An 18,989-nucleotide genomic window follows, 5' to 3' on the forward strand; every position below is an offset into this window, starting at 1 on the left:
GAAGTACAGTACATTCTTGAGGGAATCATGGAATTCCAATTCAATGGTTAAAATTACTCATTGTAAATAAATAGCACTTCTAAATTGAAATGGATCAACTGACCCCAACCCTGATACTTTTAAAAAGTAATTGTGTAAAAACATAAATTCTACTCTGTTTTGAAATGTCCATGCTGTAGTACCTCCTCCAAACCAGCTGAGGTCGTCTGACCAACGACGTGACGCCAAAAAGTTCCCCTCCCCCACGAGAGGCCTCTCTGTTCCTCATCTGATCAGCTGACTTGAATGTGATGCTGCTGGAAAGACCTCTAGGATTAGGATTTGATTGGCAATTATGAATATTAAACCATAGGAATTGATTAGTGTTCGAATAGTTTTGTCATTAGATCTCAGGTAAGAAATGGGAAAACTGTATTTATTTTTTTATTTTTTTTACTGTAAATCTCCTCGATATCATGTGATACCAGCTAGCTAGCTATGGGTCATGTTTCAATCAACTGAGAATGTCACTTGCAGTAACGTTAGTGAGGTTTAGCTAACGTTAGCAACTTTTGATGTAAAGCAATAGAAGACAAATATCCTTTCTCTTGCATGCTAGCTAACCAGATATCAGCAGCACGTAGATAAGACAGGTTTGGGAAGACATATTGATTAAATAGCAGTCAATGTTGTCTGCTATCATTTATCAACTGATGTATCAACATGAAATAGAGAATAACGTTGCGATTGATAACACCGTACTACAAATTAAGTCCTGTTGAACAAGTACATTTTTTCTTGTCTTACAGCACCCATCTCTGTGCATTTCGTTTTGAGCCTGTAGTCATCAGTGTATAGCTGTAACCATGACAGAGTTCTGGTTGATCTCAGCTCCTGGAGAGAAGACCTGCCAGCAGACATGGGACCAGATGATGGTGGCCACCACGCGCAACAACAACCTGTCCACCAACAACAAGTTCAACATCCCAGACCTCAAGGTTAGCCTGCAGTAGTAGCCATAGATAGTAGCTACTACATTACCATACTAACTTGTAGGGCTGAGCAATGTATTTTGAATACAGGCACAGAGCCACATACCGGTATGGATTTTTACAGTACCATCTATAACAATATGTTGACAGTGCTAAATAAATAACAAGTTACCAGTTTTCTCCGAGTTTGGTTGAGTATAAAATAATCACAATGGAGAAAGCCCAATAATAACACTTAGAATTCACTTGTTGCCATCCTGCGGTCATGCACTACTCAAAAACCGACATACCATCAAAAATTAGAAAATTATTGAATGAAAATGGCCATATCGCCCAACTAACTTATACTGAACAAAAATATGAATGCAACATGTAAAGTGTTGGTCCCATGTTTCATGAGCTGAAATAAAAGATCCCAGAAATGTTCCATATGCAAAAAAGCTTATTTCTCAAATCCCTGTTAGTGAAAATTTCTCCTTTGCCAAGATTTTTTATTCATTTCACTTTTATTTAACCAGGTAGGCTAGTTGGGAACACGTTCTCATTTACAACTGCGACCTGGCATAGATAATCCATCCACCTGACAGGTGTGGCATATAATTTTTAAGTAAGAGATAAGAATAACAAATAATTAAAGAGCAGCAGTAAATAACAATAGTGGGGCTATATACAAGGGGTACCGGTACAGAGTCAATGTGCGGGGGCACCAGTGTCGAGGTAATATATAGGTAGAGTTATTAAAGTGACTATACATAAATAATAACAGAGAGTAGCAGCAGCATAGAAGGGGGGGTGGCAATGCAAATAGTATGAGTGGCCATTTGATTAACTGTTCAGGAGCCTTATGGCTTGGGGGTAGAAGCTGTTTAGAATTCTCTTGGACCTAGACTTGGTGCACTGGTACCGCATGTTGTGCGGTAGCAGAGAGAACAGTCTATAACTAGTGTGGCTGGAGTCTTTGACAATTTTTTGGGCCTTCCTCTGACACCGCCTGGTATAGAGGTCCTGGATGGCAGGAAGGTTGGCCCTGGTGATGTACTGGGCAGTTCGCACTACCCTCTGTAGTTCCTTGCGGTCAAAGGCAGAGCAGTTGCCATACCAGGCAGTGATGCAACCAGTCAGATGCTCTTGATGGTGCAGCTGTAGAATCTTTTGAGGATCTGAGGACCCATGCCCAATCTTTTCAGTCTCCTGATGGGGAATAGGTTTTGTTGTGCCCTCTTCACGACTGTCTTGGTGTGCTTGGACCATGTTAGTTTGTTGGTGATGTGGACGCCAAGGAACTTGAAGCCTTCAACCTGCTCCACTACAGCCCCGTCGTTGAGAATGGGGGCGTGCTTGGTCTTTTTTTTCCTGTAGTCCACAATCATCACCTTTGTCTTGATCACGTTGAGGGAGAGGTTGTTGTCCTTGCACCACACTGTCAGTTCTATGACCTCCTCCCAATAGGCTGTCTCATTGTTGTCGGTGATCAGGCCTACCACTGTTGTCATCAGCAAACTTAATGATGGTGTTGGAGTCATGCCTGGCTGTGCAGTCATGAGTGAACAGGGAGTACAGGACGGGACTGAGAACACACCCCTGAGGGGCCCCCGTGTTGAGGATCAGCGTGGCGGATGTGTTGGTACCTACCCTTACCACCTGGGGGCAGCCCGTTAGGAACCCATGGCTGCGCCCCTGCCCTGTCATGTGAAATCCATAGATTAGATTTTTATTTATTTATTTCAGTTGACTGATTTTCTTATATGAACTGTAACTCAGTAAAATCTTTGAAATTGTTGCATGTTGTGTTAATATTTTTGTTCATTATACTTACTAGCCCCTCTACATTCCTACGTGGAACAAGGCTTCCACGAAACATTGCCATAGTTTACTCGCAAATGATTTTGCAATACATGAAGGGGTCCCAACAAAAGTACCGCCATCCAAAGCACACAGGCCCCTGAATGTCACTTCTGGGTGACTGACTCTCAGATGTCACTGAGAAAACAACACAGGCAGGCAGCACAACCAGACCCCCTGACCTCAGGACTCTCATCCACTCTTTGCCCTAGTTTGAGTTGGCCCTAGTTTGATCAAAGGCCCTCAAAGCAACATTTAGGCCTCTGGTATTAAGCCAATGAACCGATGGGCTCACCCCATCTATAAAATGGGCTCACCCCATCTATAAAATGGGCTCACCCCATCTATAAAATGGGCTCACCCCATCTATAAAATGGGCTCACCCTGGGTATATGATGGAAGGGGAAATACTGTTTGAATTAAAGCTTTGACACATTTGGCCTTTTTTCCTTTTTACATTAACAGGTGGGGACACTAGATGTGTTAGTTGGGCTGTCAGATGACCTGGCCAAACTGGACTCCTTTATCGAAGGGTATGTTTTTTACTACACTGCAATTTCCCCTTTGAACATTAAGTATCACTTTAGGATTTACCGTACAAAATATCACATTCATTACTATGTATACAGCTTGTCCATTGTGAATGTGTTGTGATAGACATATTATTTTTGTTAAAGTGCCTGTGATGTCTTCGGTGTCCAGTCAATTCTGTAATCCCTCCGTGGCCCTAGCTTTGCTACAATAAGGAATTTCACACCAACGTGAGGCTAGCAGGCCCAGAGACTAAAGTTAGCGATTTACAGTTTGGTGACACACCGGCATCTCTTTACTCAGTCATATTTATCGCTCATGACTTGTGTGCTACTGTTGGTTTGAAGTTATTTATAATCCTTGGAAAACCTTGACGTCCAAAAATTCACACATACTAAACAAGCCCTGCTTCCTCTGTAGACACAGACTCTCAAAGAATGGCAACGGTAGAAACCCAGTTACCTCTCAGAGGGCAATATCAGCCTTGTTCTGGAACTGGTCTGTTGGACATTTGAAGATGAGAAAGCCGAAGTAACACCTTTACAGACTGATTTGGGATTCTCTTAATCTGACAGCGTTTTTAGGTGTCAGCTGTCTAGACAAACAAGCCGGAGTCTTATTGACATCGAGCATTCTGTCATTGCATAGAATTGAGTTTTTCTCCATCGTTCACTGATCGCACATCCATTGGAATGTAATCATATCAAGTATTATCCACATCATTTCGGTTCAGGGAAGGCAACTACAGTGCTAAAAAAAATTAGTGAAAAACAGAAACGGATTGTAAATTATCTGTTAATTATTAGTCAATTATCAGTTAATCAACTGATTAATTGGTTATCAAGAATTGGTTGATAACCAATGATCCTTAGTAAGCCTACAGGTCCATTTTCTATTTAAAAGGTCTTTCATCAATATACTGTATAATGTGAACAGTTGTTAGTCTGGTGCTGTAGATTATATATAGATAGATAAACACTCATACCCTGACCAATGAACAGTCTGATTAGACTTTGATGTTTTGAGCAGAGTGCTATATGAATGCATGGTATATTTAAGCAATAAGGCCCGAGGAGGTGTGGTATATAGACAATATACCACGGCTAAGGGCTGTTCTTAATCACGACACAACGCTGAATGCCTGGATATAGCCGTTAGCCATGGTATATTGGCCATATATCACAAACCCCCGAGGTGTCTTGTTGCTATTATAAATTGTTTACCAATGTAATTAGAGCAGTAAAAATAACTGTTTTGTCATACCCGTGGTATACGGTCTGATATACCATGGCTGTCATCCAATCAGCATTCAGGGCTCGAACCACCAGGTTTATAATCCCCTTTTGATGTGAGGGCTTGCTGACTGCAGCCTGACTGTGTGAATGTTTCCTGGCTGTTTACAGTGTGGTGAAGAAGGTGTCTCAGTACATGGCTGATGTGTTAGAGGACAGCCGAGACAAAGTCCAGGAGAACCTGCTGGCCAACGGAGGTACTTATCATCACATACAAGTTACTCATATGGAAACAACACAGGTAGTTATCACATACAAGATACTGGTATCAAAACAATGGAGGCAGTTAATTGAATTACTAGAACAGCCATTCCCATTCAAGTGTATCATTCTATTTCTATCATTATCATCACGTACAAGTTACTCATATGAAAACAATGGGGGACATTGGAGATTAGCTAGTTAGTTGTCACCACATACAAATGAGTCCAGGAAGTGTGCTTCTGCCTCTCCTGTGCACATTGATTGACTAAGGAATTATCCTTTTAACCTGTTAATACGAAATACTAAAGAAATACCAGCACATTTAGAAATGGTTGATTAGAGTATCTTGCAATTACCCATAAAGCCATGCATCATAATGTAAAAACGTCATTCTAACAAGTCCTTTCCTCAATAACAATGCCTTGATTCCCTCTAGTGGATCTGGTGACCTACATCACACGGTTTCAGTGGGACATGGCCAAGTACCCCATCAAGCAGTCACTGAAGAACATCTCTGATATCATATCCAAGGCAAGTCTTTCTCCTACCCTCATCTGATTCTCTTGATAATTAGCTAGACGGAGACCCCTTTTTTATAACTGTCATGTAGTCATGATTTTGATAGCGTATGAAGGTTTAGAAATATCAACAAGTAAATTATATTTCAATGGTATCAATCAACTGTATTTTTACTACCTCTTGAGTAAATCTGTTGTTAAACACTGTGCACAGTTTTTACGTGGGTCATATTCTGAGTACTTGACCTCTTCCTCTCTACAGCAAGTAAGCCAGATTGACAACGACCTGAAGGCCAGAGCCTCTGCCTACAACAACCTGAAAGGGAACCTGCAGAATCTGGAGAGGAAGAACGCGTGAGTCAAGTTTTTTTGCTCGAAGACGTGACTATATTTTCCACTGCTTGTAATCTATGCCTTCAGTGAGAATTATATTTGAACCAGTTGAGGAAAGGTCTTCCAGTGCATATTTGCTTTGTTCAATTGTTTCTTTCAACATGGTTTACATTATCATTAATATATCGTGCAATACCATGTTGTGTCTGTAGGGGGAGCCTGCTGACCAGGAGTCTGGCTGACATTGTCAAGAAGGAGGACTTTGTGATTGACTCTGAGTATCTGATCACTATGCTGGTGGTTGTACCAAAGTAAGTACAACTTTTTCCCAGTTTACAACAGTGTCGTATTGAAACTTTTTTTTATAACACCTGTTTGCTGTCTAACAATTCTGGATCCTTCTAGGACGAGTTATGCTGACTGGCAGAAGACTTATGAAACGTTGTCTGAAATGGTGGTACCCCGATCCACTAAGTAAGTATATTGGAGATTCAGAGCCCATGGTGAATGCATATTAAAATAGCTACTCCCGGGTGGAGCAGTGGTTAAGGGCGCTGTACTGCAGCGCCAGCTGTGCTACCAGAGACTCTGGGTTCGCGCCCAGGCTCTGTCGTAACCGGCCGCGACCGGGAGGTCCGTGGGGCGACGCACAATTGGCCTAGCGTTGTTCGGGTTAGGGAGGGTTTGGCCGTTAGGGATATCCTTGTCTCATCGCGCACCATTGATTCATGTGGCGGGCCGGGTGCAGTGTGCGCGCTAACCATTGGTGCGACCATTGGTGCGACACATTCCAGGTTGGATGCGCGCTGTGTTAAAAAGCAGTGCGGCTTGGTTGGGTTGTGTATCAGAGGACGCATGACTTTCAACCTTCGTCTCTCCCGAGCCCATACGGGAGTTGTAGCGATGAGACAATTAACAATTGGATACCACGAAAATGGGGAGAAAAAAAACATTTTTTTTTTTTATTTAAAAAAAATAAAATTAAATAACTACTTCAGCACATTGTCTCTTCAATCCATATCTTACTATTTTCTGCTCATGAAGTGATTTCATTGTGAGTCCATCATGCCTGTCTGACTGTTCTGTTTGTCCCGTTATTACAGCCTGCTGTTTGAGGACCATGACAGTGGTCTGTTCAGCGTCACCCTATTCAGGAAGGCCATTGATGACTTCAGACACAAGGCCAGAGAGAACAAGTAAGACACACACACACACACACACACACACACACACACACACTCTTCTCCATATGTAATTATCTTGCTGTTTCTATCAGGTACACAGTCAGGGACTTCCAGTACAACGAGCAGGAGATGAATGCGGACAAAGAGGAGATGACACGTCTCTCCACAGACAAGAAGAAGCAGTTTGTAAGTCATATGACTGGGAATATGATGCCTGACCAAGGTATATGTGACTGAAACGTTGCACTGTAAATAAATGTTTCATTGCAAGTACACTTCGTGTTCGGACATCCCTGCAACCATTCTGGGATGGGTTGGGTGGGTGAAACTATTGGACAGTGGGGTGGATGGAGCCTCTAACCCTAAGCCTTATTTTCCCTCTGTCAGGGGCCACTGGTGCGATGGCTGAAAGTGAACTTCAGTGAGGCCTTCATCGCATGGATTCACATCAAGGCTCTGAGGGTCTTTGTGGAGTCTGTCTTAAGGTATGACGATCACACTGTACTAACAGTCGTCCAATTGTTAGATGTTTGTAGTGAATGACAAGATGCTTGTGACAAGAAGTCAACCTGAATGCAAATAAAATATCTAACTGACTGCGTGCTGTGCCTGCTGTTAGTGATTTAACTGCTCTGTCCATGCTCCCACAGATATGGGCTGCCTGTGAACTTCCAGGCCATGCTACTCCAGCCCAACAAGAAGAACATGAAGAAACTGAGGGAGGTTCTCAATGACCTATACAAACACCTGGACAGCAGCGCTGCAGCTGTCATCGATGTGAGTAATTAGACGTGATATATATACCCGTTGTGTCCAGATGAATACTTGTTCTATCTTTGTAGTAATGGGGCATTGCGATGCCAAACACATGTTGTATATTATAAATTCTGGCACATTAGCTAAATGAGATTTGATATGGTCTGGTTCAGCAGACCTGTTAAACAACCACATTATCCCTGTTGTGTTAATGTTCTTTACCACGAAAGCTAATGGTTTCTGTTTCTTTATTCCCTTGTAGTCTGCCATGGATATCCCTGGTCTGAACCTGAGCCAGCAGGAGTACTACCCTTATGTTTACTACAAGATAGACTGCAACCTGCTGGACTTTAAATAGATTTTCACTGTACCTGACCCCTCTGTTCTGTCTTTATGCTGAGTACCCACTAACTTGTGTTTTCCTGTAAATCTTTCTCCCAGTCTTGCTCTTTTCTCCGTTCTCTGCTCTGCTATTTCCTCTCCTCTCTAATCGTCCTCTCCTTTGCTCTCCTCATGTCTGGGTGATGCTGTTTATCCTTGCTCTCCTCAGATGTGCATGCTCATTCCTTGTGGTTTAAAGCACTTAGTGACCCCCTCCATCTGTACAAACTGAGGACAAACAATGGCTTGATGTTTATTTTGTTGGTTTTGTTTACATATTTCTTGTAAAACAGCATAATCAAAGTACACTGTATTTAAAGGCCCAGTGCAGTCAAAACTGATTTTTCTGTGTTTGATTTTCCTGTGTTTTATATATATTTCCACACTGAGGTTGGAATAAGGCCATTTTAGCCTGTTTTGGTGTGACTGGTGACAAATTAATGAATAAACCAATATGAGAGTGTTCCAAACCTCTCTGCCAATAACAGCTAGTTTTTAGTTTTTCCATCCCCAATCCAAAACAGTCCTAGTCATATTCTTGCTTGAGAAATTGCTCTTGCTAAAACGCTATTTCTTTTGTTACTTTTTGAACATTTTAATTGAAAAAACTCACCGTATTTAATTGTTACCCAGAAAGGATTTGATGTTGCAATAAACCGGCTGCATTGGGCCTTTATGTGCTGAAACGAATAAGATCTCTAGATATTTATTTCGGGTAGTTTATGTATTTTCAATCATTCCACGTCTGTGTTGTGCATATTGATAGCTACATCTTTGAGTGGCACTATTCATAGATACTTGTGTAAGTGACCAATTTGTTATTTTACCTGCACATCTAAGCATATCTGGTACATGTTCATGAGGTATTGGTTCACCTTGGCAACAAATAGTGTTACAAAGATGCTATATTTGTGTGTTATCTCATGTTGTGTATATTTGATGTTAAAAGAGATATATATATATATATATGTGTGTAAGCATTATGTATGCTATGAATAGATAAAACAGTCAATATGAAGAAAATGGTCTGTTTTGTCTGTGATTGGGGGTTAGCGTTTGTCTGTCTTGGTAGGCTATATCGGTAGGTAAGGTTGTAAACATTACATATTGACAACATATTACAATGAATGGCCAGGCCCTGCAGGAATCGTCCAAGTTTACAGTTGTGTGAGAGAAAGAGAGTGAGTCATGCTTGGCCTCTGCAGAACTAAGGGAAGGGTAGTTAGAGGAAGTTCCTCCATAGAGATGTAGGAATGTACATAACCCTTAAGAAATCCCTGCCTTCAAACAATATGAGGAATTCAATATGAATAGAAATGTGCTCCCAAATCCATCATTGAGAAATAGTATTTGTTTGAGAGCATAACATCATTGCCAGAGTAGCCTACACATTGCCTAGATGTAGTCACATACACGCTGTGGTCTATCAAATTGGACAGCAGATGGCACAAAATAACAGGGAAAGTGGGAAATAAAGTCCTCTAGCTGCGCATGTCACCTATGTATGCATTCCTCTGAAGTCGCCGAAACCTGACAGGCGTTCAGACCATGCAAACAATCCGTCATATGACTGGTACCCATACGAAAACACTGCAAGGAGGGGGAAATAATAATCACTGTCGGTGGTGGTGCTGCTGTTGCGAGGGAGAGGGAACCGCATCTCCCGATGTCTTCAGGCTGCCCGGATCGTTTGTTTATCTGCGGCTCCCGGTTTATTCGTGTCAACCCCGGCCTTTCTCGGTCGATAGAATGAAAGGATGGCCAAGCGGCGAGATGCGGACGAGGAGAACGGAGAGCTGATCGGCCCTGCTGCGGTCCAGCGAGATGCGACGCTGTATCCCGGGATGGCAAAAATGGACGGAATGGAGGAAAGAGGGGGAAGTGAACTGTCTTTGGAGGAGATTTTAATGCTCTACAGCCAACCGATAAATGAAGAGCAGGCTTGGGCAGTGTGTTACCAATGCTGCGTAAACCTGGCGCAGGGACATAGGAGGAATTCTGGCCCAGCTGCCGGTGCATCAGTGGTGGATACTGCGAAGAGAATTGAGGGACCACAGGATGTGAGGATTCAGAAAGACGGAGCTGTCAAATTACAATATGAAGGCTGTGATGGTAGGTACAATAATTATGTAATGATGATGTTTGCAATGCGTTCATGATTTTTTTCTGGCAGTTTTATTTTCATTTCGCCAACACATTGGTAATATTACCTATTCCTAGAATGAGAAAATATGTAATAATGTTGAATTAATGTAGAACCTAGGTCAACAAGGCAGCTGGATACCGACTGATAGATTCATATGTCATGCTTTCCAATTGTTGGGCTATTGCATTTAGTGAGCTGGCTCAGACGTTGTTGTTTTTTCCCCTTCGCACATCACATGTTCATGTTCATCATCCACACTCCATGAAATAGCTTACTGGGATAAAAAACAAGAGCATATTTCCATGGCACAATTTGTTGCTGCCCGGAGTGACATACAGTGCATTCGGGAAAGTATTCAGACCCCTTCACCTTTTCCACATTTCGTTACGTTAGAGCCTTATTTTAAAATTGATTAAATAAATACATGTCCTCATCAATCTACACATAATACCCCATAATGAAAAAGTGAAAACAGGTTTTTAGAAATGTTTGCAAATGTATTACAAATGAAAAACAGAAATACCTTATTTACATAAGTATTCAGACCATTTGCTATGAGACTCGAAATTGAGCTCAGGATCATCCTGTTTCCATTGATCGTCCTTGAGATGTTTCTACAACTTGATTGGAGTCCACCTGTGGTAAATTAAATTGATTTGACATGATTTGGAAAGGCACACACCTATCTATATAAGGTCCCACAGTTGACAGTGCATGTCAGAGAAAAAAACCAAGCCATGAGGTTGAAGGAATTGTCCTTAGAGCCCCGAGACAGGATTGTGTTGAGGCACAGATCTGGGGAAGGGTATCAAACCAATTTATGTAGCATTGAAGACCACCCAAGAACACAGTTTCCAACCATAATTCTTAAATGGAAGAAGTTTGGAACCACCAAGACTCTTTCTAGAGCTGGCTGCCTGGCCAAACTGAGCAATAGGGGGAGAAGGGCCTTGGTCAGGGAGGTGACCAAGAACCCGATGGTCACTCTGACAGGGCTCCAGCGTTCCTCTGTGAAGATGAGAGAACCTTCCAGAAGGACAACCATCTCTGCAGCACTTCAATCAGGCCTTTATGGCAGAGTGGCCAGACTGAAGCCACTTCTCAGTAAAAGGCACATGACAGCCCACTTGGAGTTTGCCAAAAGGCACCTAAAGGACTCTCAGACCATGAGAAACAAGATTGTCTGGTCTGATGAAACCAAGATTGATCTCTTTGGCCTGAATGCCAAGCATCACATCTGGAAGAAACCTGGCACCATCCCTTACAGTGAAGCATGATGGTGGCAGCATCATACTGTGGGGATGTTTTTTAGGGGCAGGGACTGGGAGACTAGTCAGGATCGAGAGAAAGATGAACGGAATAAATTACAGAGAGATCCTTGATGAAAACCTGCTCCAGAGTGCACAGGACCTCAGACTGGGGCGAAGGTTCACCTTCCAACACGACAATGACCCTAAGCACACAGCCAAGACAACGTAGGAATGGCGTCGTGACAGCTCTCCATCCAACCTGACAGAGCTTGAGAGGATCTGCATAGAAGAATGAGAGAAAGACCCTCAACCAATGGTATGACTGCATGATGGCCCCAAGCCACATCATCATCATCATCATCATCATCATCATCATCATCATCATCATCATCATCATCATCACTGTAGTCATCAATGGACTTATGCCTTAACAGCTGGGGCCTAGCTAAACTGTTGACATTGTCTTGTGTTACACCTGATATGACACAGCAAAAATGTGTGTAGTCTGGGTGTGCCTTTGAAACTGCTTGAATACCCATTCTCCTTGCTCCAGCCAAACGCTACGCCACACCCACGGGCATTAGTTTCTTCTCCGCAGTGAGTCTGGATCTGAGTCCCGACCCGTCACCTAGCCTCTGTCGAGAACCCAACAACAGGAAGTTCCGGTTTTCAGGGGAAACGGAAAGAGAGGCTGTGACGTTAACAAGGCAACATCATCTTAACTCCTCCACATTTACTGGATTGGTTGAACAGTGCAGAAAATAACCTCCCGACAGTTTTTATCCCTTTTTCTCTCAAGTTCAGTATGTAAGGGATCTAGTTTCAGGTGTTCATTTTACGCCTGCTACGTTAGGTTATGCGAATGCAAACACATTCGGGGGCCGTCTGATTGGTCCAGAACCAATGAGTTGGGCCAAAGCCAGAACAAACATGGGTAAAACTGTGGCTTAAAAATTTGTCATTGGCTTTCATAGTCTGATAGGGCAGTGGGTAGCTTAGCGGTTAAGACTGGTTGCCCACGTGCCCTTGAGCAAGGCACGTAACCCTAATTGCTCCTGTAAGTCGCTCTGGATAAGAGCGTCTGCTAAATGACTAAAATGTAAAATGTAATTGGTTAAAGATGATCCAATCGCTGATGACTTTGTTTTGTACAACGCCCCTCGTCACCACAAACAATTTCAATGATGACAGTCTCAGACTAAAGTATGTAGCAAACAACAGAGCAAAAAAATAATTTACTGTGAGTCATCAGGCTACCTGTAAAAGTGACTAGGAATTACAAGTAATGTGTCTTGTCTTGCATGTGGAGAGTTCTTGTCGGTCTTCCTCCTCGCTAGTATCCTGTAATCAGATTCCCAGATACAGACTCTATTTCACCCAATATGTCTTTGTTTATTTACCCATGGTGTCACAGGGAAGCTGTACCCTAGCTCTTACTCAGTTACACACCTTGAGTCAATGTGTGCTGAGTCAATTTGATGGCTTATTGGCTTTGGACTCAATGTACTCCATGCTTAATCAGCTTTTTTACATTTACATTTGAGTCATTTAGCAGACACTCTTATCCAGAGTGACTTAATGTGTGTGTGCATACATTTTCCTACTTTTTCCTACTGGTCCCCGGTGGGAATGAAAACCCACATCTCTGGCGTTGATAGCACCATCCTCTACCAGCTGAGACACACGGGACCTTTTTGGCATTAATGAACGGACTGTGCATAGCAAGGGTGGAATATGTGGTGTACTGTATTTTATTTGACGTGCCTGGCAGTGTGTTAGTAACTCAGTAATAGTAATTGGGGATGGGAGGTTTTGCATGGTTTGCTACTGGTCTGAGGATGGCTACTCTACAGGCAATGCTGTTATTAAATGTGGTATCATCATGTGTGTTATTACACGTTATTCATCTGTGATTATTACATTAATATGACTAAAGCTAATCATCTGTTGAGTTAATGTAGATAGGCTAACTTTATTCTTGCGACGCCTTTCTTTTTCTAGTGCCTTATTATAATATCTTTCTACGCTGATTTGTTACGTGATTTCCATATTTGATGTATTCTCATAAGGACTGAGCACTCTGATGTCTGGTTAACTGTGCTAAAGTTCAAGGGGTCTCCCCCAAGGCATATCAGCCATGCCAGTTGTGTTCAGAGACAGACAGACAGGCATGCAGAAAGAAAAACTGAGAGAGAGCCTTCTTCCAACCAATTTGTCACTGACCCACAGTTTCATGATTGATTGCATTTATCATAATGTTTACTGTGGCCTCGCTGTTGTTTAGATTGTCTCGCCGTACCTCCCTGATGAGAGAGAGAGAGAGAGAGAGAGAGAGAGAGAGAGAGAGAGAGAGAGAGAGAGTGCTTGCGCAGTGGAAAGGGAAAGTGATTTCCTCCTCTCTCTGTGTGTCTGAGGCCTTGTTTTGATCATCTTCCAGGTCTCTGTATCAGATTTCTTTCCCTCATTGATGAAGCCAGTTTGTGTGAGAATAACAGGATTTGTCCGTTGTCTGTTTCCAGCATGGCAGTAACAAAAGCAAGTTGTTTTGTCTTACTTTGAGTGTCAAAATAAGCCTGGTTCCTCTAGGTTTCTTCCTAGTTTCCTGCCGTTCTAGGGAGTTTTTCCTAGCCACTGCTTCTTTCTGTATCTGCATTGCTTCCTCTTTGGGGTTTTAGTCTGGGTATCTGTATAGCACTTTGTGGCAACTGCTGATGTAAAACGGGCTTTATAAAATAAATTGGATTTGAAAATAAGGACCATTGGTTTAGTCACTGATTCAAGGACAATGGTTGTGAGTAGTTCTGTTGGGCTGTTGACGTCCTGAAATATTAGACCTCCATCTTGTTTTTTCTCATCAATGAATGGGGCAGTCACAAGCAAATGATTTGAACATGTTGTTTTGCAGGATGTTACAATAGAGCTTGTCATTGTGTATGTGGAGAGGGTCATCAAAAAAGAATCTGCTTGGTCACGTTATTGAAGTTAATAAACATTTCATGACAATGACATGGTGGCTTGGAGGAACATTTAGGCCTAACCCAGAGGCTTCTTGAATTAAATGTATTGATTCATTTTAGCTGTGTGTATGCAGGCAAAGGCAGAGACAGGGCCAGTGACTGACTGGCAGAGGTAGAGGCCGAGGCAGTGACTGACTGGCAGAGACAGTAACAGAGACTGACTGGCAGAGGCAGTAACAGAGACTGACTGGTAGAGGCCGAGGCAGTGACTGACTGGCAGAGGCAGTAACAGAGACTGACTGGCAGAGGCAGTAACAGAGACTGACTGGCAGAGGTAGAGGCAGAGGCAATGACAGAGACTAACTGGCAGAGATAGAAGCAGAGGTAGAAGCAGAGGCAGTAACAGAAACTGACTGGCAGAGGTAGAGGCCGAGGCAGTGACTGACTGGCAGAGGCAGTAACAGAGACTGACTGGCAGAGGTAGAGGCCGAGGCAGTGACTGACTGGCAGAGGCAGTAACAGAGACCGACTGGCAGAGGTAGAGGCCGAGGCAGTGACTGACTGGCAGAGGCAGTAACAGAGACTGACTGGAAGAGTTAGGGGCCGAGGCAGTGGCTGACTGTCAGAGGCAGTAACAGAGGCTGACTGGCAGAGGTAGGGGCCGAGGCAGTGACTGACTGGCAGAGGCAGTAACAGAGACTGACTGGCAGAGGTAGAGGCCGAGGCAATGACTGACTGGCAGAGGCAGTAACAGAGACTGACTGGCAGAGGCAGTAACAGAGACTGACTGGCAGAGGTAGAGGCAGAGGCAGTGACAGAGACTAACTGGCAGAGATAGAAGCAGAGGTAGAAGCTGAGGCAGTGAGAGAGACTGACTGGTAGAGGCAGAGGCAGTGACAGAGACTGACTGGCAGAGGTAGAAGCAGAGGCAGTGAGAGAGACTGTCTGGCAGAGACAGTGACAGAGACTGACTGGCAGAGACAGTGACAGAGACCGACTGGCAGAGGTAGAGGCAGAGGCAGTGACAGAGACTGACTGGCAGAGGTAGAAGCAGAGGCAGTGAGAGAGACTGTCTGGCAGAGGTAGAAGCAGAGACAGTGAGAGAGACTGTCTGGCAGAGACAATGACAGAGACCGACTGGCAGAGACAGTGACAGAGACCGACTGGCAGAGGTAGAAGCAGAGGCAGTGAGAGAGACTGACTGGCAGAGGCAGTGAGAGAGACTGACTGGCAGAGGCAGAGGCAGAGGCAGTGAGAGAGACAGAGACAGGGTGTCATCAGTAGTAGCCACCAACCAAGTGGTGAGAATGAACTACTGCTTTCATTGACTGTGACCCAGTTAATGATGTTGTCTTAAAGACACATTCCTATATCTTCTTCTTGTTCTTCTTCCTTGGACTCTGTTTTTTCTGGTCAGGTTTACGATCCTATAAAGAATTCTGGCCCTATTATCTACTGTGCTACAGCATATAGGCAAGGTTAGCCCTCATGGTAGTCAATTTATGTTATAATGCACTTGTGTTGTACTTTACCTATTTTGGTCAAGATGGTGGTTCTGCCTCACTTGATTAAACAGCTTTCATTTTATGACAGTCTGATAATAATAACCTTGTTTGACTGAGCAGATTATCTTCATGGCTGATGGCCAGTTAGTGACTCCATCACGGAGTCACCGTTTGACCCTTTGTTGCTCGTCGACCTTTTGACTCGGGCTGATCGGCGTTTGAGTTACCAGAGAGTTGCCATGGCAACTGCAGTCAGCCGCCCAGGGGTGGTTCATGTGCGAGACCTAAATGCATACAGTCGTGGCCAAAAGTTTTGAAAATGACACAAATATTAATTTGCACAAAGTTTGCTGCTTCAGTGTCTTTAGATATTTTTGTCAGATGTTACTATGGAATACTGAAGTGTAATTACATGCATTTCATATATGTCAAAATATGTCAATATTTACAGTGTTCTTTTTCTTTTTCAAGACTTCTGCAATCTGCCCTGACATGCTGTCAATTAACTTCTGGGCCACATCCTGACTGATGGCGGCCCATTCTTGCATAATCAATGCTTGGAGTTTGTCTGAATTTGTGGGGTTTTGTTTGTCCACCCACCTCTTGAGGATTGACCACAAGTTGTCAATGGGATTAAGGTCTGGGGAGTTTCCTGGCCATGGACCCAAAATATCGATGTTTTGTTCCCTGAGCCACTTAGTTATCACTTTTGCCTTATGGCAAGGTGCTCCATCATGCTGGAGAAGGCATTGTTCGTCACCAAACTGTTCCTGGATGGTTGGGAGAAGTTGCTCTCGTAGGATGTGTTGGTACCATTCTTTATTCATGGCTGTGTTCTTAGGCAAAATTGTGAGTGAGCCCATTCCCTTGGCTGAGAAGCAACCCTACACATGAATGGTCTCAGGATGCTTTACTGTTGGCATGACACAGGACTGATGGTAGTGCTCACCTTGTTTTCTCCGAACAAGCATTTTTCCGGATGCAATCCGGAAAGGGGATTCATCAGCAATCGGAAAGGGGATTCATCAGAGAAAATGACTTTACCCCAGTCCTCAGCAGTCCAATCCCTGTACCTTTTGCAGAACATCAGTCTGTCCCTGATGTTTTTCCTGGAATTAAGTGTCTTCTTTGCTGCCCTTCTTGACACCAGGCCATCCTCCAAAAGTCTTCACCTCACTGTGCGTGCAGATGCACTCACACCTGCCTGCTGCCATTCCTGAGCAAGCTCTGTACTGGTGGTACCCCGATCCCGTAGCTGAATCAACTTTAGGAGATGATCCTGGCGCTTGCTGGACTTTCTTGGGCGCCCTGGAGCCTTCTTCACAACAATTGAGCCGCTCTCCTTGAAGTTCTTGATGATCCGATAAATGGTTGATTTAGGTGCAATCTTACTGGCAGCAATATCCTTGCCTTTGAAGCCCTTTTTGTGCAAAGCAATGATGACGGCATGTGTTTCCTTGCAGGTAACCATGGTTGACAGAAGATGAACAATGATTCCAAGCACCACCCTCCTTTTGAAGCTTCTAGTCTGTTATTTGAACTCAATCAGCATGACAGAGTGATCTCCAGCCTTGTCCTCGTCCACACTCACACCTGTGTTAACGAGAGAATCACTGACATGATGTCAGCTGGTCCTTTTGTGGCAAGGCTGAAATGCAGTGGAAACGTTTTTTGGGGATTCAGGATTTGCATGGCAAAGAGGGACTTTGCAATTACTTGCAATTCATCTGATCACTCTTCATAACATTCTGAAGTATATGCAAATTGCCATCATACAAACTGAGGCAGCAGACTTTGTGAAAATTAATATTCGTGTCATTCTCAAAACTTTTGGCCACGACTGTACAGTATCTCATAACATATTAGGCCCAGTTGAAATCAATAATAGGGGGAAAACACACTGCAGGTTCAGTAAGAATGTTCAGGCTGAATCTGTGGTGATCCTGTTAACCATGTTAAAACTGACACCTTACATGCTGTTTCCTCTGCAGACATTGTCATATTGGATTATCGACACATAAATACATCTGTCTTTCAGATACAGTGTACAGAAACATTGACCCAGCGGCATGATTTTCACATTTTAATTGACCTGCAATTGATTGAATTGTGGCCTCTGTTTTAGTTACAGTAAAGGTTTAGTATAAAACAATACATGCTCTCTTTTGACCTGAAAGGCTGAGTTGGTTGGGCCAGTTGTTAACGTCTTATTGTAGCTCTGAGAGTTCATCATGTTTGCATAAGCCCTTCTCAGTCACAGATAGTTTCACATCCAGGTCATAACCAAGCCAATGTATTTTAAGATGCTTTGCTTTAGTCATAAATTCCCTGTTGATCACAAGTTTCCTCTGTCTCCCCACAGGTAAATCCATCCCAGCCACATCAACAGAGGTGAGTGGGATGTTTCTGACTTCCTTGTTTCTGGGAAGATATCTGTAATAATACGAAATAAATATGTTGAGCAGGAGGGCCGACCGTGTTCCAATGGAATTCTACCTGGCGAAACCGGGCCGGCAACAGTCATAGTGGTGGATGGATACTATCTGTACAAGCATAGGGTGTGTTAATCCTGCTTGATGACATGCCTGACACTCAACCTGCTGCCAGGGACATTGTGGTGGTGGTTTCATTAGTGCTTTACCATACTGTCTGTGCAGTGCACACCTCATTCACAGCATCTAGCTCAGAGGTTAGACTAGAGAGAATGGATATGACCACACCTACACTATGTGTAACATGGGACTGTCATTGACAGTGAGGCAATTTCAAATACACTAGCAGTCATTAACTAAAACAAGAACATCTGAAAAAATATATATCATAACACCTAGAACGAAGTCCTAACAGGAGCGATGATGGAGTCTATTTGGAGATCAGTGATAGATAGACCTTCACTACAGACTCTCTAGGCTCTCAGCTGGTCTGACTGACTGGGCTGGCGAAATGAATGTCACCATGCGAGCTCTCCCCTTTGATGTTGGCTCTGGGTGACATCTAAAGGGCTAATTAGAGCGCTATATTGTAATTTACCTTCCCAGCAACCTCTTCTCAGCCTCTTCCTCCAGCTGATATGGTGATGGGAATAGTTCAATTCCATTCAATACAATTTTATTTATCCT

At 43.4% G+C, this 18,989-nt stretch overlaps 2 protein-coding genes across 9 annotated transcripts in view; both read left to right on the plus strand.

The window, feature by feature from the left end:
* Nucleotides 1-204: 204 nt before the first annotated feature.
* On the plus strand, nucleotides 205-9,026 carry LOC110511341 (V-type proton ATPase subunit C 1-A). Its single transcript, XM_021592297.3, has 13 exons — nucleotides 205-393; nucleotides 789-977; nucleotides 3,279-3,346; nucleotides 4,748-4,833; nucleotides 5,277-5,371; nucleotides 5,621-5,712; nucleotides 5,904-6,002; nucleotides 6,097-6,165; nucleotides 6,795-6,887; nucleotides 6,968-7,061; nucleotides 7,263-7,360; nucleotides 7,526-7,652; nucleotides 7,894-9,026. The coding sequence occupies exons 2-13, from the start codon at nucleotides 846-848 to the stop codon at nucleotides 7,987-7,989; spliced, it is 1,149 nt and encodes a 382-aa protein (XP_021447972.1). The 5' UTR covers nucleotides 205-393; nucleotides 789-845; the 3' UTR covers nucleotides 7,990-9,026.
* Nucleotides 9,027-9,501: 475 nt separating this feature from the next.
* The window catches only part of LOC110511301 (protein spire homolog 1), a 70,931-nt gene continuing 61,443 nt past the window's right edge, over nucleotides 9,502-18,989 (plus strand). For 4 of the 8 annotated variants that reach the window (XM_036970942.2, XM_036970965.2, XM_036970955.2 and 1 more), the window contains exons 1-2: nucleotides 9,545-10,124; nucleotides 18,233-18,261. In XM_036970942.2, coding sequence (XP_036826837.2) covers nucleotides 9,770-10,124; nucleotides 18,233-18,261 — 384 coding nt within the window. In that variant the 5' untranslated portion in view covers nucleotides 9,545-9,769. Of the gene's footprint in view, nucleotides 10,125-18,232; nucleotides 18,262-18,989 lie in introns of all 8 variants that reach the window. The other 4 variants (XM_036970948.2, XM_036970959.2, XM_036970969.2 and 1 more) reach the window with 2 other exon arrangements.

This window comes from Oncorhynchus mykiss, chromosome 3 (assembly GCF_057628025.1).
Source record: "Oncorhynchus mykiss isolate SJ-2025 chromosome 3, ASM5762802v1, whole genome shotgun sequence".
Lineage (NCBI taxonomy): Eukaryota > Metazoa > Chordata > Actinopteri > Salmoniformes > Salmonidae > Oncorhynchus > Oncorhynchus mykiss.